The 23,172-nt window shown below is 40.0% G+C and overlaps 2 protein-coding genes across 7 annotated transcripts in view; both read left to right on the top strand.

The window, feature by feature from the left end:
* roraa (RAR-related orphan receptor A, paralog a) overlaps positions 1-11,935 on the top strand; it is a 186,187-nt gene extending 174,252 nt beyond the window's left edge. For all 3 annotated transcript variants that reach the window (XM_031282611.2, XM_031282612.2, XM_036003596.1), the window contains 7 exons: positions 1,260-1,655; positions 2,296-2,417; positions 2,524-2,656; positions 3,633-3,740; positions 4,729-4,839; positions 5,046-5,158; positions 5,561-11,935. In XM_031282611.2, coding sequence (XP_031138471.1) covers positions 1,260-1,655; positions 2,296-2,417; positions 2,524-2,656; positions 3,633-3,740; positions 4,729-4,839; positions 5,046-5,158; positions 5,561-5,725 — 1,148 coding nt within the window. In that variant the 3' untranslated portion in view covers positions 5,726-11,935. The remainder of the gene's footprint in view (positions 1-1,259; positions 1,656-2,295; positions 2,418-2,523; positions 2,657-3,632; positions 3,741-4,728; positions 4,840-5,045; positions 5,159-5,560) is intronic.
* Positions 11,936-12,865: 930 nt separating this feature from the next.
* On the top strand, positions 12,866-22,444 carry ice2 (interactor of little elongator complex ELL subunit 2). Of its 4 annotated transcripts, none has more exons than XM_031283223.2 (15): positions 12,866-13,054; positions 14,914-15,015; positions 15,142-15,487; positions 15,574-15,693; positions 15,787-15,921; positions 16,106-16,222; positions 16,537-16,696; positions 17,445-17,626; positions 17,715-18,519; positions 18,612-18,784; positions 18,895-19,024; positions 20,235-20,319; positions 20,539-20,589; positions 21,157-21,400; positions 22,009-22,444. In XM_031283223.2, the coding sequence occupies exons 1-15, from the start codon at positions 12,888-12,890 to the stop codon at positions 22,159-22,161; spliced, it is 2,970 nt and encodes a 989-aa protein (XP_031139083.2). In that variant the 5' UTR covers positions 12,866-12,887; the 3' UTR covers positions 22,162-22,444. The 4 variants fall into 4 exon arrangements, with proteins under 4 accessions (XP_031139083.2, XP_031139084.1, XP_035859488.1 ...); XM_031283224.2 differs by having other exon boundaries at positions 12,909-12,970; XM_036003595.1 differs by lacking the exon at positions 12,866-13,054 and adding an exon at positions 13,721-13,836.
* Positions 22,445-23,172: the final 728 nt, after the last annotated feature.

Here is a 23,172-nt window from a genome sequence, read left to right as displayed (position 1 = left end):
TGACAGGCTGGTCCAGACAGGGCTGGTCCAGACTGGGCTGAGCTGAGGAGATAATGTCAGAACAAAGCAAATATATGATGTGGGTTTTTTTTTTGTAAAACACACACAGGACAAGGATTCACACCGATAAAAAACCGGAACATAGTACATGCACAGAGGCTGGCATCTGTATGCACACTACTTCACTTAAATTCAGTTACACACATGCATACATATTCATTAATGTGAATGAACACAGAAGTACATTAGCACTTATGAGTACCTCTGCATAGCCAGACACATGCACATAGACACACACACACACACACACACACATACACACACACACATCCACACACGTATACACACACACTTAGGACAGACGAAGGTGACTCTTGCCTTCACTCAACACACAAGAGCCCATCTGCCCGCACTCTCCTCCTTGCCGCTTCACTCGCTTTTCACTGCGCATAGACAAACACACACACACACACACACACACACACACACACACACACACACACACACACACACACACATACACATACACGCAAACACACACACACTGTGACCAGCTGACATACTGCCAGGCCCCCAGAACTCTGGCCAAGGAGTCTCATTCTCAGCACCACTGTTTAGTCTGGAAACCTTAAAACAGGAGGCAGCAACTTAGCCTGTGTCATGTTTGAGTGGCTGGTAAGCTGTTAGTCACTTCCCACTTCTGCCACTGTACTTATGAAGCTGTTCATTTTTATAATACTCTCTGTCATTACTGATCCCTCCTGAAATATGGAGATTTGCTTCTTTTTTTATCAGTGTTATCTGTTAAAAGAGTATATCGCTCTTAATTTACTGTACTGTACATCCGTATGGTGTATGATGCTAATAGCAGGTGTCTTTTGGTCTAATAGCAACATACAAATTGAAAGATGATCTCTGAATGTGGTACACAACATTATTTTGTGCCCAATTCAATCCTTTTCTTTTGTCCAAACAAGTCATTTTATCTCAGTCTCAGATGGCAAGATTTTGTTTTTCTTTAAAGCAGTCAGAATTTAACCAATAGTGTGAGATAATACGATTTGTTCTCAGAGCAATTCCACTGTTTTAGGGATTCTCTCTCAACAAGACTCAACAATAAAATTAACAAAATGACAATCACATTTACTGTATAAACAGTTAGAGATCCACTCATTAACTAGGGCTTTCATATTATTATTTATGTTTTGTTTGTGATGGTTCACTAGAGTCTCACACATGTTTTGTCCTGCTAATCACAGCGGTGAAGTTTGGCCGCATGTCGAAGAAGCAGCGAGACAGCCTGTACGCTGAGGTCCAGAAGCACCGGCTGCAGCAGCAGCAGCGTGACCACCAACAACAGCCCGGAGAGGCGGAGCCACTCACACCTAGCTATGGCCTCTCAGCCAATGGCCTCACAGAGCTCCATGACGACCTCAGCGGCTACATGGATGGTCACACCCCTGATGGCAGCAAACCAGACTCGGCGGTTAGCAGCTTCTACCTGGACATCCAGCCATCTCCTGACCAGTCAGGCCTGGACATCAACGGTATAAAGCCGGAGCCCATCTGCGACTTTGCCCCCGGCTCTGGCTTCTTCCCTTACTGCTCCTTCACCAACGGAGAAACCTCCCCCACCGTGTCCATGGCTGAACTAGGTAAGGAGCAGGAGAGAGGCAGGGGGAGACGAGAGGAGAGACAGCAAAATGGAGGAGGGGGGAGAACAACTCAACCGTGGGGCAAACGACACAAAGGTTGCTTAAAATAGCAGAAGGTTGGAGACTCATCTCCAACACTCATTAAAAGAGCCTCTTTTTTGTAATTAGTTTCCATTAATTAGGGCCAATCAGGATCCAGCAGGGCAGGTGTCTGGGGAAATCATTTTTTTAGGCTCCCCTGTGCCTAGGAACTCCTTTTAACAGATGTGTTTTCAAAACCATTTAAATTCTTATACTCAATATTTCTCTCCCAGAAAATGTGACCTTTGTTTCAATCAGTAAGGTGGCGCCCCGCCTCTCCTCCATGCATTTGTGTCATAACTAGATTGGCTTTGCCTCAACCTTAAGTTATGAGCTTCCTGCAGGCAGTAAAAGAAAATGTCAACAAGCCTTTTCCCAGTCAAAAAAGCCCACACGTATCCGCCGCTCCTCCTTTTTGTAAGCTCAGTAAATAAATCTTCTTTTCCTGAGGCGTATTTCATCAGTGAGGTCTTCACTTTCACATCGCCGTGTGAGTAACATTTAGATCTCAACCGTGATCTTCTGGGTTTCTGACGATGGTACAATGGTTGTGTTGCAGAGCACCTGGCCCAGAACATCTCCAAGTCACACATGGAGACATGTCAGTACCTGAGGGAGGAGCTGCAGCAGATGACCTGGCAGGCCTTCCTGCAGGAGGAGGTCGAGAGCTACCAGAGCAAGGTACTTCGACCATAGTCGGGGCCTGTGCTGGCCTTCACAGCAGCTACAGTAATCAAATCCATTGTTTTAAAGTAGATAACCCATTCTCTGTCCTATCTGCTCTTAGCCCCGGGAAGTCATGTGGCAGCTGTGTGCTATCAAAATAACAGAGGCCATTCAGTATGTGGTGGAGTTCGCCAAGCGCATCGACGGCTTCATGGAGCTGTGTCAGAACGATCAGATAGTGCTGCTGAAAGCAGGTATGACAGCCTGTCAACATGGCCTGCTGCCGTCAAACTCACCCCCCCCCCCCCCCCCCCCCACCCCCACCCCCCCTGGCATTGTCACAAGGGCGTAGCTGACCTGACTACACAAAGCCCTCTTCTTCACACGCACAGACAGTGTCACAGAGAGGAGACCCCACCCTGCCTGTTTCCTCTGTCTGTCTCTGTCGCTCTCTATTTTGTTCTCTTCATTAGATACAAAGCAGGAATGGACACAGCATTAGATTAGCAATGTGTTCCTGAGCTCAGATAATACCTATCATGACGGCTGCCAGTCCCCTCTCTTTTCCCAGACACCGGTGATGTCTGCTTTTTCAAACTGCTCTCATGAAGACATACTTACAGAATATTAAATGCAGCCATGGCTCTGTGCACGCTGTCACCTATATTTACACATAAATACAGATGCTCAAACACACAGATACAAACATACCACACATGCAACAAACAATCACCTCTCCTGAGTCTTTCCCTTAGGATTATTTACATTAGCACAGCCAAAATGAATAATGAAAAAAGACCGAGATCCCTTGTCAGACATGACATTGTAAAACAGTAGCATCTCCCTTCGAGGTAGTAATGGCTTCTGTTACATTTTCTTGATCCTCTTATCCACTCCCACAGAGTGGTACAAAATTGCAGGATAGAATAAATTCCCTACCTATCATGCCAAATAAAGGTTGAATGAATAAGCACTGTCACTACTGAATGAAGCGCAATTTTTATCTGGCATGTCATTATGGAAGAATAGCCTTCTGTCTATGATATTATCATCTGCAGAGGTGTTTTTTTTATCCCTCTGATGGCAGGCTTTATTTCAAAGTGGTTGTGTTACTCATTGTAGAAGAATAGCACAAAATACAATCATGTGTTTTGCATCCCTTACTAATGTGGAACTGTGAGGGAAAAGCAGCGCTCAGATTCAGCATCTTGTTCCTGTCTGTCTCCACAGGCTCTTTGGAAGTTGTGTTTGTCAGAATGTGCCGTGCCTTTGACTCACAAAACAACACAGTCTATTTTGATGGAAAGTATGCCGGACCTGATGTGTTCAAGTCATTAGGTAAGTGGGGTGGGTGTGGGTGGATGTATGCGTGTGGTGCACATTTGAATCAGTTTGCAGGTGTGTATTTGTGTGCTGCCGTTTTGTGTGTTTCTTACAGTGTCTTATTCCCTCCTTTGGTGTAATAGCCAAAATTAGAGTCTGCTGTTCTGAAGGCCTGGAAGCAAACTCATCCCTGCCTCACCTGGCATTGCTGTCTCTGCTATGGTTATTTATGGTAGAACAGAGATGTTAGTGAGGCTCTACTGCATATGGCTCCTGTAACTGTGGAATAAATAAAGCCAGACGGAGTGTCTTTAGGGAGAACGCTATCAAAACCATCATTGATAGTTTGATATAAAACATCTCAAGCGAAAGCAAATAGCATTCGTGTTTGACTGCCATGACATTAGTAAGACTCTCCACCATGGATTTACTCGCATTTCCAGCTGCCTTTTGACAGAGGAAAATGTAAATGTGTCCCATGGTGGCAGTAAAAATGCTGAATTCTGTTTCTTGGTGTAAGTTTGAGTTTGTGTGTGTGTGTGTGTGTGTGTGTGTGTGTGTGTGTGTGTGTGTGTGTGTGTGTGTATGCGAGTGAGCATGTGTATCTGTCCCAGCTTCGAGAGTCCCAGTGTCCTGTGTGTTTTTACAGAGGTCCGCAGTGGGGTAGGCAGAGTGATGGGCTTCCCGAGCTGCAGTGGCATCCGCCTGTCTCTCTCTATCCCCGATAATTGATTTAACTAAAAGCCTCAATAGTGACCTCATTTTGGCTTGCATAACGCCACCCAACTGCCAAAAGTGACTCGTCTGGGAGGCAAAACTCAGTAAAAGCATTGCCTGTTCTGCTTAAGACGCTCCCATGTGCTGTCAGCATGCCGCTCTTTTTCATTCCTTCCCCTTCCTCTCCCCGCCGTGTGTACCTCTCTCCCAATAAAGATCAAGAGTGGATGTTGTTCTTTGGTCTTCCTCATCCTAAGCCCTCTCTCTGTGTCCTTTGCTGTGGCAGGCTGTGACGACTTGATCAGCTCCGTCTTCGAGTTTGGGAAAAACTTGTGTTCTATGCACCTGTCTGAGGATGAGATCGCCCTGTTCTCCGCCTTTGTGTTGATGTCTGCTGGTAGGTGTCACTCACAGTGCAAAGAGGGGAAAAAGTAGACGCACATTCACCACGAAAAGGAACGTGGTTGCCCTCCTGTTTTTCTCTGTCAATTAGTATCATATATTAGTGGCATTACATCATTTCCTTTTTGCATGAGTTGACTTTTCAGGGGCCTACATGTGTTATTTACAGTAACAAAACGTTAACGATAATTTACCTTACAGACCGGTCTTGGCTCCAGGAGAAGGTGAAGGTTGAGAAACTCCAGCAGAAGATCCAACTGGCTCTCCAGCACGTCCTGCAAAAGAACCACAGAGAGGATGGGATACTTACAAAGGTACAGTGCTATGCAGTACACACTCCATCCATTATGCCTGAAAGTGGGTGTCTGCTAAGCATGCTCTAACCTTGTAGCAGCGCAATCTCCCACTGTTTAAGATCTTTATACACAGGCCATCAACCATTTTTAGTGCATTACATTAAACTACGACAGATTTCAGGGGAAACATTTATAATGTTACATGAAATCAGTAGAGAAGTGGCAATATATCAATTGTACCAGCTTCATAATATGAAATGTCAAGTTTTCCTTGTGGCAGAATGCTTGTCTCAATATTTACAAGTCTGCTTGTCCTGTGTTAGAGGGAATACACTGTAGGGAGGAATGTTTTTCACTACCATTACTCTATGTCCTTGCCTCCTTGTGAATCTAAACAACCTGTCTCCTCTCTCTCCACAGTTGATATGCAAAGTGTCGACACTGCGAGCGCTGTGCAGTAGGCATACAGAGAAGCTTACAGCTTTCAAAGCAATATACCCAGACATTGTGCGTGCCCACTTCCCCCCCTTATACAAGGAGCTGTTCGGATCAGACTTTGAGCAGTCCATGCCCGTTGACGGGTAGCAGCCCTGCCAGGTGCCAGTGTGCCCACCGTAGGGGAATGTGGAAGAGGAGGAATCTGAGACACTTTATTGGTGCCCTGCACAAACCAGAGCGGACAGATGGCAGGCTGTTCAACTTCTTCTTTTACATTAAAGGGGAGGGCTTAGGGAGTTGATTCTCAAGGTTTACTTTATCAAATTTAGTTCTCTTTGGAAGACTTGTGGGACCCGACACCCCATGGGACATGAAGAGGAGATAGGGACAAATAATTTCTGTCTGGTTGAACTTGACCCTCTTTTGCGCATTTCTAACATGGAACTCATGATTCACTTAATTTCACTCATTCATTCTCACCAGTATTTATTGAATTGCCATTATTATGATTTACCTGTGCATCTGACTTGTAATCGTGTAAGCAATTACTGAGTTGATTTTGGAATTAAAATAGCTGAAGACGTCTTCAATTAAAAGATAAATCCACATGAGTATTATTTTTCAGATTACATTCCCAAAACAGTTTTGGTATTATCCCTATCTCCCCAAACTGAAATAAACAGCTGACAAATGCGCACATTTTGGTCAAGTTCAGCCCTTTTTCTCTTGTGTTCAGTCATATTTTTTGGACGCAGTTCATGGATTGAAAACTCACAGCGACTTTGAGGGAGGGTCTGTCGGCATGGTAATGCAACCGGCACCTCTCTATGGACAATCGTTAAAAAAAAGAAAAGAAAAGAATTCTGGTAATTCTAATGAAAACGCAATGATTTTAGCTGTCAAAGACTCCATCCACCATTGTTGCATAGTGAAATCATGTAAGGCCATCTGCTATTAATCCTTCTCTGAACAGGTGCCCTGGGGAAGCACAGGGCACCAACACAATGAAAAGGGTCCATTCCACCTGTTTTATAATGTACTACAGGGTATATGGTCATAAGTACTTACTATACAGAAAAAAGTAATGTTTATAGAATCTATTTTAAATAACATGTATGATATTAGTAGTTAGACCATTCTTAATTGTTGAATTGATAAGGCACTTTTATTTACACCTTTCTTTAATTTAAGACTTGTATATTTACCTAGTGATGTGTTGCATGTGCACAAGAAATACAAGTTGAACCATGGTCACAGATGCTAGTCCTGGGAGCTGCAGATGATACTGGTCTGGAAGTGTAAGGGCTGTTTGTTAGGATTGCTGGCGAGGCTGCTGGTTGGTGAACAAAGAGGCATGGATGAGAAGGCAGGTTAGAGGAGCTCTATCCCCTGTTACCTCAACAACCGCCTCCATGACACCTGTCCAAATGTAGCTCTGATACTCCTTTTAGGGAGAATGCACATGTACAATAAGGGCCAACAAACCTTGAAGTGACGTTACAGTCTCTTGGCTTTCTCGATCGATTTCTACATATGAAGTACTAATTTTACTTTGAAAAACCTCACAACAGGTCTTATAAATCAACTTGAATAGCTGTGGGTCGGACTGGGAAGATCCACATTCAACACACACACACACACACACACACACACACACACAGACTTTAGTCCAATTGTTCCATCTAGTGGAATGTAAAGATACAGCAAGCAAGTTGACAGCCTAATGACAAAGATACAGGGTCTAACCTAAAAGCACATTCTGTCAAAATGTTTTGAGTGTTTTGTTGTTGTTGTTGTTGTTGTTGTTGTTTTAAAGTGACTTTATCTGCCTTCTCACCACAGCCTCAGCCTCAGCAACACCACAACAGGACACAGAAGGAACAGTAAAGGGAAAGTGAATATTCAAAGCCTTGTCTGGTAGTAAAGCTTCTATTTTTGTAACATGTTTTGGTTAATAAACTCATGAAAGAGAATGAGGGAGAGAAAAAGATGTCAGGTAGCACTTAACTATATCCCTGCAATAATTAGACTAGCTGTTGTTTGTATGATTAGGGAAGAAACATAAAAATGGTAGGACAAGTGCTATTTTCAGAATGCTTTGTTGTTGTGCTTCTGTTTTGTTGAGTGTGTCTTTCTTGTCAGTGTGATAGTAAAGTGGTAGAAAAAACCCTGGATGTGCCAAACTAGTCGTTGCTTCCGCTTTCCAGTCTACTCGTCTATAATGTGTAGAATGGATTCCTAAGACATTCCAGCAATCTCAGTAGCGGCTTTTAGAAATATCTTTAAAAAAAAAGAGAAAAAAAGAAAGAAAAAAAATGATATCCCTTTAGAAACCCAACAAAGCATGTTGATACATCTGTCACCAACCGTAACATAGAATCCAGTTGTTTGTCTTTTGTTTTCTGTTTGCACACTTATCATTCCTCTGCCGTGCAATCTGTACAAGGCGTTAATGCCTTGTGCTGTCACCCCTCAGGGAAGAGTTTCTTTTGCGCTTTCTGTTTGAAAGGACGTTTGTTTGTACTCATTAGGTTTAGTTTGTGTTTTTGTCAGGGATGTTCCATCAGAAGTGGTTGAGATTTAACAGTTGAATATTCATCAGAATTTTACATTATGGATGTCCTTAGGGGGCCCCCAGCCACTCAAAGACCACTGCGCCCCTACGGTCAAGTTCAAGAAAATCTCATTTGTAAAAAAAAGCAACAAACCCCATCACTTTTACAAACCGCAGTTTTATCAGCACACAGCATATTCCTGTCACACAAAAATCAGTTTAGGTTTCAAACGGTGTCATCAGGGTCTTTAAAAATGATAACCCTCTTTGTTAGAAAAACCAAATATTCTTATGCAATACTAAATCCGTTGTGTTTGGGTTGTAGTAGATATGCTGTACCTAAGTAATAATTTCTGTTATGATGATCCAATGCTATTTGGATATGCACAAGCCCTCTACGACTAGTAAACCTCAGTCTCCCAGCAAAAGAAACCCAGTCTGGAACACTGCTAGACAATCCAGGTTGAGAGGCCCAGTGGCCCGCCAAGAGCAGCGAAAGAGGATGAGGTGTGAACGCTCAGGGAGGTAACAGGTAGACCGAAGAAGCAGCTCACTTTCCTCTGGACAGTTGCAGAGCATTTGATTAGCTCGTATGTGAATTTATGAGGTCTTGTAAAAGCACTTGATTGATGAGAGGAGGAGGCCTAGCACACTGAACATGCAGTACAGCACTTACTGTTCAGAAAGCAATTAAGAGATGGAGGTTTGGCTGATATCCTGTTATTTATTTGCAAAAAAAAAATTGGTGTGTTTTTTGAAAATGATTCCACTGTTGTAATATCGCTTGATGGTCACATAAAACAATTCAGTATTTTCTCAAATATGATCAGCTAAGGTCTACCACCAAAACGGTTCTTTTCTTATAAAGTGAAAACTTGTTTTTCATTCAAGTGGCATGTAATGTGTTCTACAATATAAAACAAGCAATATGCCTTGTGTTACAATTACGGGTCTCTACAGTGCAGTCATCATCCTTTTTTGATTTTATTTATTCAGTTGATTCAAACTGGTGACGTTTACTCTCAGTCTAGAACAAAATGCCCCATTGCTCTGTTTTCATCTTATGTACTGGTATTGATATTGGCAGGATGGCAGAAAATGGTCATCAAACACACGGATACTTGTGTCTATAAACTGCACCTTCACACGGGCCTGTAGAGTGATGTCCTTCTGTATATTCTCACTTGAGATATCCCGATTTAAGTAAGGGATTGATACTAAGTGTGCTATTCAATCAGTGTATAGTATACAGTAAAATGTGCTGGTCCTTCTGTCTCTGCTCTGTTGTCTGTTTGTAAAAAGCAAAAGTGTGTGTGTGCGTGTGTGTGTGTGTCTGTTCTCACAGTGTGTGAATAAAATAAACCCCAGACAAGGCTTTAATAATAACAGAGGAATAGGGTTATGTGGACGAGGTTTTTATTTTGGACTTTATAAAAAAAAAAAAAAAAGTTTTGGAAATGCTGAGCTTGATCCATCCATAATAGGTGTAGGTTTTAAAAGCATGACATAACGCCTTCAACAATTCATAGGTTGCAGAATGCTGTGAGGCAATATTGACCAGCTTCACAGTGAAAACATGCTTCAGTATTAGTTCGGACAGCGCAGCCACAGCCTGAGCTGTAATTAATTCTGGAGTGTAAATTGTGAAAATGAGTCTTCTCGGCCATAAATTGTGAAGATCAGTGTTATGTCACGCTTAAAGTTGTGCTGGAGTGTCGGTGTGTTACCCAGAATTATGAGTCAGTCATCACATTTTAACAGAACTCATTTTCCAAAGCACAGCTGATAAGGATTTATGATTAAAAATACGTTTAAGAATATAGTTTAAAAAAATAAAATAAAAGCAACTTTTAGCCATATTCGAATGTCAAGCAATAATATATGTCTGTATATTATTTTTGATTCTTTTGTGCATAATAGTCTTTGAACATCTGCATGTAAATACACCTCTTATTTATCACCTTTTTTGTTTATTTTGTGTTGATTTCGTGGATGTTTTTATGTTTCATCTGTATATTTGACCAGTTCTGTTCCCAGGTGGAGAACTAAGAACTTGATATGGCCTGTATGCTGTAAATCTTATTTTCTCACTTTCTCTCTCCCTCATTCTCGGCTGTTCATTCACCATATTTAATGTTATTATTGATCACATGTATAAAGGTAGCTTTGTTATTTCTGTCTGTATAGGTAAGAGGAAAATACTGCTACTAAGGCCTACCCAGTGAATCTATTTATCTGTTTATCAATTACACCATATTGTATGATAACTCTGTTTACTAGTTTGCTTCCCTCCTTTAGGATTAGTTTGATAGAGAGGGTGTGCTGACATTTATTTTGTGTTGCCCTGATGTGTGGTGTTAGGTAAGTTCATTTTGTGAACAAAGTATTGATTCCTAAGCCTGGCCGCCCTATTAGTCCATTCATTTCATTGCATATTAATGTATTATTGATATTAGGACTCAATAAATAATAATGATAATAATGAAAATGATAGTGGTAAAATTACCCAGCCAGTACCTGTATCAGTGTGCTAGTATTGGGATAAGGCACTTATTTCCTTCTGACTTATAGCAAAGCTAGTATCTGCTAATTAACAAGCTATTTAAGGTTGCTTTTCTGGTTTGTGGAAAAATGATAATATTCAAACTAAAACAGCAGTATTGTGTTTTTTTTCTTTGTCTGATTGTAAAAACCACTCACTGAGGCTATAGTTTGTCAGGTTTTAAGATACTAAATATTTACCTCTTTTGTGTCTGCTTTACCTGATGCAGGGAAGTGGTGCTTGGATTTTAATAAACAGAGCCTCAGTATGCTTTTGTTATTCCCCATTTTAGACTACCCTGAAACTGGTTTCTTCAGACCAGTGGCGTACAACTCCTGCACCACATCAAGTGTTACAAATTTACATGAAATAATTGCCATTTGAGGACAAAGTTGACCTTTTCTCTCCACTCTGTAGCAAATATCAGTGAGAATATGCTTGCAATAATTCACAACGTATCACACTGAGTGCCTCTCGGTGTAACAAGATGCATACATGGTTCTGATTGTCTTTTTTTGTGGTTTTCCAGACGTGTAATGAAGTGACAATGTATTTTGTACATGAGGATGATGAATTCTCAACTCACACATGCTTCAAATGTTTTTTCAGACTCTTTCTTTTTGTGATGTTAATCATTTTCACGTGGGTTGATGTTAAAGGGTTTTAATGTATAGATGGTCCGTTTAGAGTGTATATGTCACCCCTCACCTTGTTTTTTGAGAAACATAACTGGGAAGTTTGTTTCATGTTGAATTAGAATGGTCAAATAAATGCTCGCAGACAATATTACAGAAAAGTTCCCCTTTTTTTGAACAGGCAACCCACATTTCTTCACTTTCTGTTTGTTTTATATCAACTTTTTTATTTCACTGAGATTTACTAATGCATTGTATATCAAGTAGTTGTTTGTAAAAGAGGCATACAACACATCTGAATTTCTTTAATGTTCTGTGTTTAATGTGCGCTCAGTCGGTTGGGGTAACTTAACATGAAGGGTGGGTGGATTCTTTTTTCCATGTAAAAGCAGTGCAAATGATGGGAAAGCCGAAACTAGTGTGTGGTTGTCACAAATTTCTAAGTCACACGTTTGCTACTGATGTTAAAATGGGGACAGTTGATCATGTACCTTTTTATCCAGCTCTTTTGAACTCTCTTTAGCAGGTAGTCTATTCACAAACGTAGTTTTGCTCCTTCTTGTCTGATTCTTAAATATGAAAATAAGTATTTTGATTCATTTTGTAAATACAGCTGTAAAGAAAAATAAGAAATTTAATGTTGTCTTTTAAATACTTTTCATTCTAATATGAATGTTGTTATATTGTACTTAGAAACTGTACCTTTAATATTACCTTTATTAAAAGTGCATTGGACACATCGATTTTAGATGTGCTTTATGTGCTGTTATCCCATAATAAAATTTACCGCTTGTAATGGGCTTTTATTTCCTGACTTTTTATCTGTCTCTGTTGTCTGCTCTCTCTTTAGCTCACTGTCCTTTCAACCAAATTAATCAAATTGCATATTTTTGATTCGCAGTCATTTTATCATGCCTAACAGCTCAAATTAATGTATCAATATTTGGTGGTAGCCTCACTCCTGGCACGTACTCTCTAAATTCTGAGAACAAATCTAAATCTGTGAATAATCTAAATTTGTATAGCTGGCTATGAAAATCTGAACAAAGGTATGACAACATGTTAAGCCCACACTAAAAAAATGATTAAGAAAACATATTCAAAGACATTTTTTATCTAAGAAGTACTTAAACAGTGTAAATACATCCCTGGCCATATACACATCAAGCTGCAGAACCATTTAAGCAATATGAGAACTTGATTGTAGTGGTCTATCACATTTAAATTCGAACAATATTCTTAGATTCATCAATCAAAATGTGTTTATTGATGGGACAATGAGCAATTATGTCCAATTAGAGAGCTATGAAAGGAATCTGTGGTAACTTGAAAATGTAAAATCTGCAGGTGAATGGGAGTGTGGAGTGGTAGTTTCTAAGCTTTCACGAATTATTAATGTATGTGATACCATGCCCAATTTGATGAAGTGTTGTGATAAAGTTATGAAAAAATAATTCAAAATTCACACATGTACATCTCCTTAAAATATGTGCAAATATGTCAATTTTATCGTTGAATGCATAAGAATTCAACAAAATTCAAATACAAAGTAATAAATAGGCAGATCTAGTATATTCAATGTCCGGAGGGGGGCAGCAATGCACACAAGGCGCTTTAATGTCAACATCATTTTACCAGACGAAGAATGTCACCTGTCAAAGGTTTGTTAGCTCATTTATTTACAGTAGCTTCAATGTTGTCATTCCTGCAGACCGCTTGGTAGTGACCATAATGGAGCTGGTATGGTAAGTAATATTTATGACTGCAAACATTTGCCGAATGTCAGTGGTAGATTTTGTGACAATGCAGGCAATTCAACTAGCTAGCTAACTATCCTACGTTAACTTTGGGAAGGCTAGTGTTAGCTAACAAGCTAGTTAGCGCCCCAGAGTCGTGTTGAGACTGTCAGCTCCAATACTTACCAAACGTTAGCTAACGTTACTTGTTATAAAAGTGCGCTTAACCGGACAATATGTTACAGTTTGTAGCTATTATTCGTTACTGTGGTTATATTTAAAACACGAGTCTGTACCTGCACCATGCTAACCGGACAGTCAAGCTATTTTAGTGTGACAGGAAGTTGACGTTTAACATAAGTAAAACACGGAGCTTTTTTAGTCGAACGAAATCTTTGGCGTTGTTTTTAGTGTTTTAGCTAAGCCATATAACGTTACATGTCCTGTTCTTACTAACCTATCTTGACAACAATTCATTTATTGTATTGGACAACACCTTTGTGTCGTTCTTCTTGGCAGGATGTTTATTTTCTACTAACTTAACGTTGGCTATAACCTACTGTCTATGGCTATAACATTAACTACAGCACTGTGGTGTTCTTGCTTCAGCACGCTAACGTTATCCAATTAAGATGTTGCCGTGATTTAAAGCTAAAATGTTACGAATCATAACGACGTCGCGATAACGTTAGCTTGTATTTCGAAGGTTGAAACAGGAAGATATGTAACGTTATTCTACCTGACTTGATGCTGTGTACGTTAGCACCAGACACATGCAGCGCATATGATCCGTTAGTCGACTACTACAGGTCGTGTGAACCTAGCTAGTTTAGTTAGGCTACTCCATTATCACGGATAACAGTATGAACACTAGATGAGTCATCTTATCTAGCTGTAAGGTAAATTTCATAGTAGTTCTAGTTATACCCTATATGAGTTATACTCGCATACGTATGTACAACATAACACAATTGTCCTTATCAGTAAGCACATAAGCGTTAAATGTGTTGTTTTATTTTATTCAGATAAAGACCTTTTGCTATTTCAAACAAATCAGGAAGAAACTAACTCGAATGGCACAATTGTCGATTAAAACATGTAAATATTAAATATAGATTGCCCACGCACAGCTGTTCATAACAGGATGTTTACTGGGTGCTCATCCAATAAATGTGTAATAAATAAATAATAAAATAAATAAATGTGTGTAGTGTACAGTATGATTTTATTTATTTGACTATTCTTTATCCTATTATGCAATTAAAAAATTTTTTTTGTTTGGAAAGTGGTAAACATTAATGCCTGATATAAGGACCATAAGAAGAAAATAAATGTGCAGACATATGCTGTAATATAATATAATAACAGCTCTGGCTGATATAATGTCTTCTGGACAATTGGATGTCGAAAATCTTTTGTTAATGTTTGAAAGATTAACTATTGGTGATGTCAATTTGTTGGAGTTAATTTGTCTTCCGAGCAAGACAATTTGAGACAAGCGAGAAATAACAAATGGATCTTGTAACTTGTATTTTTTACAGTAAACCTTTTGAAAAGCAGTTGCCGGCTTCTGAAGATTCATTTCATGTCAAACTCATTGCTTTTACACAGACTTAAACTCAGCAGTGTTTTTTTTTTTTTTTTTTGAAAACAGAAAAGAATGCCATTACTCCTGAGTCATCCATTCTGTAGAGTAATGGTTATTTATAATGTGCACTACCCTACCACTGCAACTTGGAGACACCAATTAAGTTATTCTGTCTTGCATGTCAAAATAAATGTAAGTCTGTCCCAGTACAAAAACAGTTGTGAATGTTTTGGGTACAATACAGGCTCTGCAATGATTTATTTTCTCTTTTTAATATAAGGGAGGACCCTCCAGTCCCTGAGGCTCCCTTCTTTACCAAAGATATCTATGACAAATATTCACTTGCACCTAATATCAGAGAACTGTGGGCCTTTCTCCAAAGGTATGTCAATTAACATGTGATGCAATACATCAGTTCAGGTGCATTTTACTGTGCTTTTAAAGACTAACTAGTGAATGTTTATCTGACATGTTTTTTTCCCCTAATATTTTTTTCTCTTTCCCCAAGTCCTGTAGAGAACATTAAACAGGACTGTGGGGCTGCAAAAGCCTCCTGCACTCCTTTCACAAAAGAAGCTGCAGCGTTTAAAGACAACAGTTTCATCAGCAAGCACGAGTCCTGTTGGGACAGCTATGACAGTGACGATCTGTGTGCACACAATGCTGGGGGAGATGCAGAACAATGTAAGGATACTGAAAAATCAAGAGTAAAATTTAAGCAGGTTGAGAATGAGGCTGGGGCTGTTTACCCTGAACCCAGACTGCCCCTCCCGTGTATGTCCAGCCTGTCCAGCCAAGAACAGAAGACGTACCTTGGCATTTTGATGAGTAAAAAAACAAGAGATCCTCCACAGGTACCAACATTCTCTCCTTAATGGTATTTTAATCCTGTCAGTCCTTATTGCATCGCTTCTTAAAATAACCGGCTCTAATATTTCAGAACTTAAAGGCACGAGTCAACAATGAAGTGATGCAGTTCATGAGGTACCTGCAAGATGTGGCCAGAATATGTGCTGACGACTACAACTTCATATCACAGGGAGCTGTGCAATATTCAGAGGTACTGATACTGCAAGGATTGTACCTGTCATCAGCTCTGTGAGATGTTTTTTTTCACAAGTATTTAAACATAGAGCCCTAATTTGTTTTTCAGGAGTTCTTCAGGGGGTGTTTGGAGCGCATTAAGACATTTCCTGAGCTCTACCAGATCCATGAGATGACTAGTTTGACAGGGGGAACATTCAACCCAGGGCTGAAGCTGACCTTTGAGAAACAGCTGCTGATCATGGTAATTCACTTTTGAAGTGCTACTATCACACAGGAGCTGTTCCAGTCCCATATATGTGTTAAAAAATGCCCATTGTCCAGTTTTCTGTTCAACCACTACAACTTGAATTGTTGAATTGCAGAATCAGTCTTTTGGTGTTGATTCACTTGCTCTATTTCCATATTTGTACCCTTTATTTCTCCAGGGCAATGTGGATATTACAGACCACAAGATAGTGCCTGCTGATGCACAGCTTGCATCGGATTATCAGAGTGTTTCATCAGAGAATCCTCCAGCTAAAAAAGCCAAAGACATGCACGCTGTAAGCAATTGTCTCTCTTTTTTAATTACTCCAATAAAGTAAGTCACAAAGATGTTTCACTGCTAGAATGGGATTCATGACCGCAGGTCTATTGTAACTCCATTTCAGCTCTTGCAGTTTTCACAAAAGACACCAGAGGGTGTTCATGTCTTGCTCAGCGAAACCAGTGCTATTTGTGTTTCTGAAAGATGCCGGGTCTCACACCGTACTGTCAAAGTCCAGTTAATTGTAGACAGTTGTGAAGTTACCTGTGTTTGTTTGACTGATACAGTGGATGTTCTGGTAGTGTGACCTAGTTGTGTCTGTTTCTACAGACGATCAGCAGTGATAGTAATGCCGAGAACCTGTGTGCTCGGTATGAGCCTCACGTGTGTCTGACTCGAGATGCCCTCGTCAGGCTGCTAGACAACCATGGCCCTGACTTTGGAGAGCAATGGGAACTGCCCGTTTGTGTCAAATTAAACCCAGGAAAAGGTACAGCATCATCTACTCAGGCTGTTATGTTGGAAGTTAGTTTAATTAGGGCAAATGTAGGCTTTGCTTTCAATGGGTAAAAATACTAAAGAACAATACATCTTTCTTTCTCTCCACTTTGTGTCGCTGTTTACTTTAAGCAATCAAAGCATGACAAAAATGCCACCAAATAATCATCCTATTTTACCCTATTAAAGCCAGATATTAGAATAAATCTTTGTGTTCTGAATAATAAACATACAGTAACCTACGTCTTCACAACAAAAACTACAAAAAAACATTTTAAATGTACCAAAGGTGTTCTTACTGGCTACATTCATGCCAAAGAATAATAAAAAATAGCATTATGTATACAGAGAAGTTAGTAGTTAATTAGGAGTTCAATGTTATAATGTTCTTTTTTTGTATTGGGTGAGACATTTTTGGAACTTTACATTTCTTCTCAATAAGTGATTTTAATTTTTAGAACAACAGAAAAAAAAGTTCATGCAATTTTGGAATTTAAGGATGTATTACATTTACACAAGGATACATTACATTTACATATATTACATTTACCAACAAAAAAGTCTTCACATTGGCATTTTGCAACATAGCTTTTCAGGGTTGAGACATTTTTACTCATGTTTGTGAATGAAATGCAGTATGCCACAGTAAAGAAATGAGAAAAATCAATATGTAATTACATTGAATGGCCTCATTGGGGCACTGTTTCACACATCCTTTATTTCATGTGTCATATTTACAGGCAGTAGTGGGAAGAAGACTGTGTACATAGACTCACCTCTTCTGAAGACTGAAATTACAGTGAGAGAGAGGAGTCATATCTACCATGAGGAGAGTTTGAAGCTTTCCATCAAGAAGAATGGAAGTACAAATGTGTTCCATTTAATGACAGAGCTTCCTGAGGATGAGCAGAAAGTCTCACCGGTATGTAGTGGCACAAGTATACAGGGTATGATGTATGTGGTCTTATTTCATCAGAACAATGATTCTTTGTTTTCTGTTTCTAAATCAGGAGAGCTCAAAAAGAAACGTAGTGTCTTTTGAAAACAATGGTCTTGACTTTGAGGTGGACTTTACTGACCTGGAGACATTTGGAGAGACGGCACCCATTAAAACCCCCAAGATACAGAAGACACAGGATGAGCAGGATGCATGTGTTAAAAGTAAAAAAGCTTCAAGTTCCCCATCTTTAAGTAAGACCAAAGAGATGGACAACTTATTGACAGATGTGGAGGATCCCATAACAGAGGAGACAACTCAGCCAGTTCTGAATGAGTCAGTTCCGCCAAAAGCTGAACAAATGAGAACGGACTCTGCTCAAGAAAGTGACGAAGAGCTGCCTTTTATAGGAGACTCCGATGAGGAGAAGCTGATAATTGATGACTCTGTGTCTCCAGCTAAAACACCTACAAAACAATATAAGCCTAAGACCACTCCAAACTCTGCAGATTCCCCAATTACTCCTGTCTCTGAGTCTGCACCTGTAAATTCAGAGTCATCTTCCCCTGAAAAAGTTACAAAGCAGAGGCGACAGTCCAAAAAAACAAACGCGTCTGGCGACCAGCTGGGTGAGATCCTGCGCATGCAGACAGCCATGTTCAATTCTGCAAGTGATACAGCCAAGTGCTCCGCCATATCCCAGGAGACCAACTCACCCACCCGAGGTATGGGACCCTCACTTCACTCTCATCCAATGTCTCTGGTTAAGGCCTGTGTGTCCTCATATTTGGAGAGAAAACAGAACCAGGATGGAGAGACTTGCGCTGCTTCTCACGAATCTGCACCAGTGGTCAACGTTACTGCTACAGAGCACAAAAGTTAGTGTCAAATTGATTTTCATTACGTGGTTTTAGGTTTGCAAGTGTCTATGTGCTTAATTAACATTAGCACATTATTTCCCCCAATGCAGAAATACTGTCACAAGACCTGCAGGCTGGTGCTGAGGATGAACAAGATTACAAGGCTCCAGAGGAAGGCAACCTGCTCTACAAGCTTTACAGTCTACAAGATTTGCTGCTCATGGTATGCAGCTCTGTCTCACTGACCCATACCAGAAAAGTAGGCCAAAACAGCCAAAATAAGGTATACCAGTCTATCATCCTCCATAATTCCATAGTGTAACTTCACATATTAAGTATAAAATGAATATATATGCATTCCCATTTCTGTCCTTTTTTTTCTGCCCCCAATAGTATGTGCCAGTGCATGTCTTGCCCAAGCTGGAGTACCAGTTGAGTTATGGTGTTGAGTGTCTAAGCAGCAGTGAGGCTTGCCAGCTGTGGACTGAGACATTGCTCCACTCTAGCACTGTATCCTACATAGGTAAAAAAAAAACCAAAGTATTACTTTTACCTGCAATCCTATACTTTTTAAATTCAGTGAAAATCAAGACTCTCAGTTCTAGTGTAATGTGGAGTGTCCCTTTTAGTCTTTGTTTCAACATAGTTGCCAAGAAAATAGTTAAAGTAAATGCTGCTAAAAAAAAAAGAGAATTTTCACTTCTTCCTCCCTCAGAGGGTTTAGTAGAGTCCACATGGCAGATCTTCCCACAAACCAATGGCATAGTCTTTAGATGACTCACCATCCTGCTGTGACTGTGTGTAGGGATTGAGTTTACTTTGTTGCTATAACTACAGCCACATTTGATTGTGGGGAATTACAGTGTGCAAAGCTCAGCTAAATGTTGTTTTGAACTTCAGGTAAATTCCCTAATGCATACTGTATTGTCGACTTACATGTGCTGCTAACCTGTAGCTCAAGATCCAGAGAAAGACTCCAATCCTTTTTCTGTACTAGGTTCATTGATATGTTGACTTGTATAGGTGTTGTCTGGGAAAAGTTTTTTATTCTGTCTAATGTAGAGCTTCGGCAAAAAGCAGTCTCTAAATTATTAGTTGACATACTGGCCAGGATCATTAGCTTCACTGTCAGTACAGCTTGTATATGGGTTCCCTATGGGTTAGGTTAACTATGAATGGCTTTGCCAAAAAGTGAATCTAACCCTGTATCAGGCATCTGAGACCCTAGATGTTTTGAAAGAGGATGCAGTTTAAAAATTGTTGGACCTTTCCGTCTTAGTATTATGAGAAAAGAAATGGCCGTTGAGAAAACAGTGATAACATTCAAGCTATGGGAAACCCTATAGAAAATATCCCACTTAATGCCATTATGCAACAGGCACAACTGATAAAAGACTTCCTTATTTTCTTAGTAGTTCATAGTTCATCATGTGGTTTATCATGTGGCATTCCCCAATTGTGCATTTATAGCTGTGGATGCAGGCTCCAGTACAGTCCATAGTTGAAGGAAGGCCATGTGGAAATAAGCAGGCATTACATGCTACAGTGGGAGTCATGAAAGGAGACCGGACCAACAAACAAGCTTGTAACAATGCTGGCAAATCAACACAGACTAATTACTTTGTAAGCACTAGGAATTGCATTGATGATGAAGTGAAGCTCTTGATGTGCACACTCAGTAGCTCTTGTTCTTTTCTCAGTGTATGTTTCATCCTCCCGTTCTGTCTCTGTAGCTCACATCAATGCGCACACATCAAAAGTAGCTGTGCTGAGAAAGCTGCCTGACGGCTGGAAACAGAACATCTCCTGTGGGTTCAAGTGAGTGTCGATGCAACAGATGTTGATTAGGATTAACCTTATCACCCCTGTATGATTATATCATTTAAGATGTTGTCAACTTGAGATTCACTGAGTTAATCAATAATCCATTCCTTTTCATTAATGGTAGCTATCAACGCCTCTGAGTTAGTGTTGGAATTTAGATTCCTACCAAAGTAATCAGACTGCAACTTGGTGATATCTCTTTTCCATCCACAGGCCTTCCAATTCGCTGAATATACTGCAGCACCTACTGAAAAAGCTAATTGGGTAAGTTGTTGAGAACATTCTTTATCGCATTATTTTTGCAGAAATAATGTTACTCTGGGCTGTCTTCACAGCTTTTGATTTAATGCAGTAAAGTAACAGTTTTTGATTAATGGTCCTAATGAGAGCACACAACATATTTAATGTGTGAAACCAAAAAAAAAAACATATGCATAGATGAATGTGGTTTGATTGAAGTCCAGGATTTGAGAGGGGTTGGGGCTTTTTCCTAAACTCTATTGTTTAGTTGGGCAACATCTACAGATGAGTTGTGTGTGCACATCCTTCTTCATGCTCTGTTTTAAGATGATGAAATGATTGTACAGTCATGATGTCTGACAGCCTTGGGCTTAAAACACGACGATAGTTTGCCTTCGTGGTTGTGTTGGAGGGTTGCGCAATCGATTACTCAACGACACACAATGCATGTGTCACCTTCTGCTTTTTTAAGGCTCTGTTCACCTCCATCATTTGGCTGGAACGAACAAAACCCTTCAGAATGCTTCAACATGTTCCAGTCTGTGGGTTTTGAGTTTAACACACCCTCAATGACTTAATTTGGTTTTGTAGGTTGGCGGAAGGACAGTACCTGATTGCGCACAAGGCAGGGGAACCATTTGTGACCTTATTAAAAGCAGCTAATGGGAAAGTGAGTCGGGGGGCATACAACCTGCAGCAGGTCCACAGCTCAGTCCCAAAGCTCCCGGCCCCCGGCCTCGTGCCCTGGATACCTGTTGATCCCGCTGTGGTCCTGCCCTTCCACCAGAAACACGGCCGTGTCCCCTGCACCTTCCCACCAACACCCTTCATAAAGGTGTGTATTTGATTTACGTCACCATAGTTACTGTGATACAAAATAATAGGACAGTCATGACCTCCAGTGCTATTATGAGATGAAAGATTGTTGGAACTATTAGGAAGGGTTGGTTAATGCCTAGAAAGTACACACACACACACGCACACACGCACGCACACACGCACGCACGCGCAGGGATTCTCTAAAAGCCAAGATGAATGACGTCTCCCTCTGAGTTATGGTGAGCGCATAGCCCTGAGCCATTTTCTTATCACACAGGCTGAACCAGTGCACTACTGCATAGTTTTACAGCACAAGCCCAAAACTAACAACATGGACAATAGAGAGTATAGCCATATCAACAACAGCTCAACAGTGTTAGAGGTGTAGACTGAGACATGTATTGAATGCCTGTGTAAATTCCACATATCAACTTTTTTATTTAACTTGTATGTATGTACAGAAAACAACTAAAATAAGTTTTCAACTGGGCATTTGGATTTGTCACCAATGTTTGTACTTCTGAGAATGACAAACAAATAATTTGTCTATAATGTATGATGCTACTTCAATTTAGCCCCAGTTATTTAAAGATACAATCTTTTTACCTTCCTTTATCCTACCAGACAACAAAAGTTGGGTCATCGCAGTCCAACAACCATGGAGCGGGGCAGTCAAAGAACAACTTGAATGCAGGCGGCAACACCAAGAAAAAGAAAAAGAAACGTGCAGCCAGGCGTAACAAGTATATTAAAAAGCTAGTTCAGAAGTCCATTTAAATATTCCCATGTCAAAGGATTTAATATCATGTCATTTATTTCATTTCATATTAGGTGAGTCAGATAAGGACTTGTACTGCAAAGGAAAGGAAACCACTGACAATATCTATGATTTCATACTGGAAATACATTATGACCTTAAACATAAATGTGAATGCTAAAGCACTCAATGTAGAATATATACCTTTTTATATTCTAATTTTGTTCAGAGACATGTTTTGTATATTTTGTCAATTGTAATGTTTTGTGAAAACGGAGTAACAATAAACTTTTTTCTAAGTATCCAAATGGGGTATGGTTACTGTCTTGCCATGTTTATAACTGCTGGAAGTCAAGATTAGATCACCTTGAAAATCTCCAGTGACTTTGAATTTTGTGTGTGTGTGTGTGTGTGTGTGTGTGTGTTGTAGTAGAAGTTTTTCTTGTTAGCAGCAGGAGTGCGTATCAAAAACACCAGATGAAACAAATAAGGACGATTTGAGGATTAAACCAAAGTTTGGTCTTTGAGTATTTATTTACATTTGCAAATGCAGAGAAAACTGTTTCACAAGTACTCATGGCACATCTGAAAGGGTCTTCTGACCCAGCTAGAAAACCATACATCTATATAGTAAGAACTCACTTAAACCACCCCCCTCCACGATAATTTTAGCAGCTACGCAGATGAAAAAACACCATAAACAGTCACAATGACTTTACTACCTTTCCCCTCTGTTCCTGCTCCCTACGTAGCCTAAACATCTGTTAAAGCAAGAGACAGAAGGAGATACAGTTCAAAATGTTATGGCCCTTTTCCTCCTTATCTGCTAAAGGTAAACAGGAACGCTGAGTTCCAAAAAGAGAAGGATATTCTCAACTAGGCCAGAGTTTATGATGCCAGTTGCTTCTTCTCTTGGAGTCTCTAAGTCTATAACAAAATTAAAGATTATTAGGAATTAATATAGGAAGTATATAAGAGAATCTTGTAAGATATCAAACTATAATGTTAAAATAAAATTCCCATTACAGTGT

The sequence above is a fragment of the Sander lucioperca genome, chromosome 7 (assembly GCF_008315115.2).
Source record: "Sander lucioperca isolate FBNREF2018 chromosome 7, SLUC_FBN_1.2, whole genome shotgun sequence".
NCBI classification, from domain to species: Eukaryota; Metazoa; Chordata; class Actinopteri; order Perciformes; family Percidae; genus Sander; species Sander lucioperca.
The sequence above is the reverse complement of the archived record's forward strand: the minus strand, read 5'-3'. Positions and strand labels throughout refer to the sequence as shown.

Bases quoted from the DNA above. Each gene is read 5' to 3' on its own strand.
- ice2 (XM_031283223.2), top strand. From the start codon at position 12,888: ATGTCCGGAGGGGGGCAGCAATGCACACAAGGCGCTTTAATGTCAACA. The intron at 15,488-15,573 runs GTACCAACATTC...CTAATATTTCAG, and splicing joins AAACAAGAGATCCTCCACAG to AACTTAAAGGCACGAGTCAA. The intron at 16,697-17,444 runs GTACAGCATCAT...TCATATTTACAG, and splicing joins CAAATTAAACCCAGGAAAAG to GCAGTAGTGGGAAGAAGACT.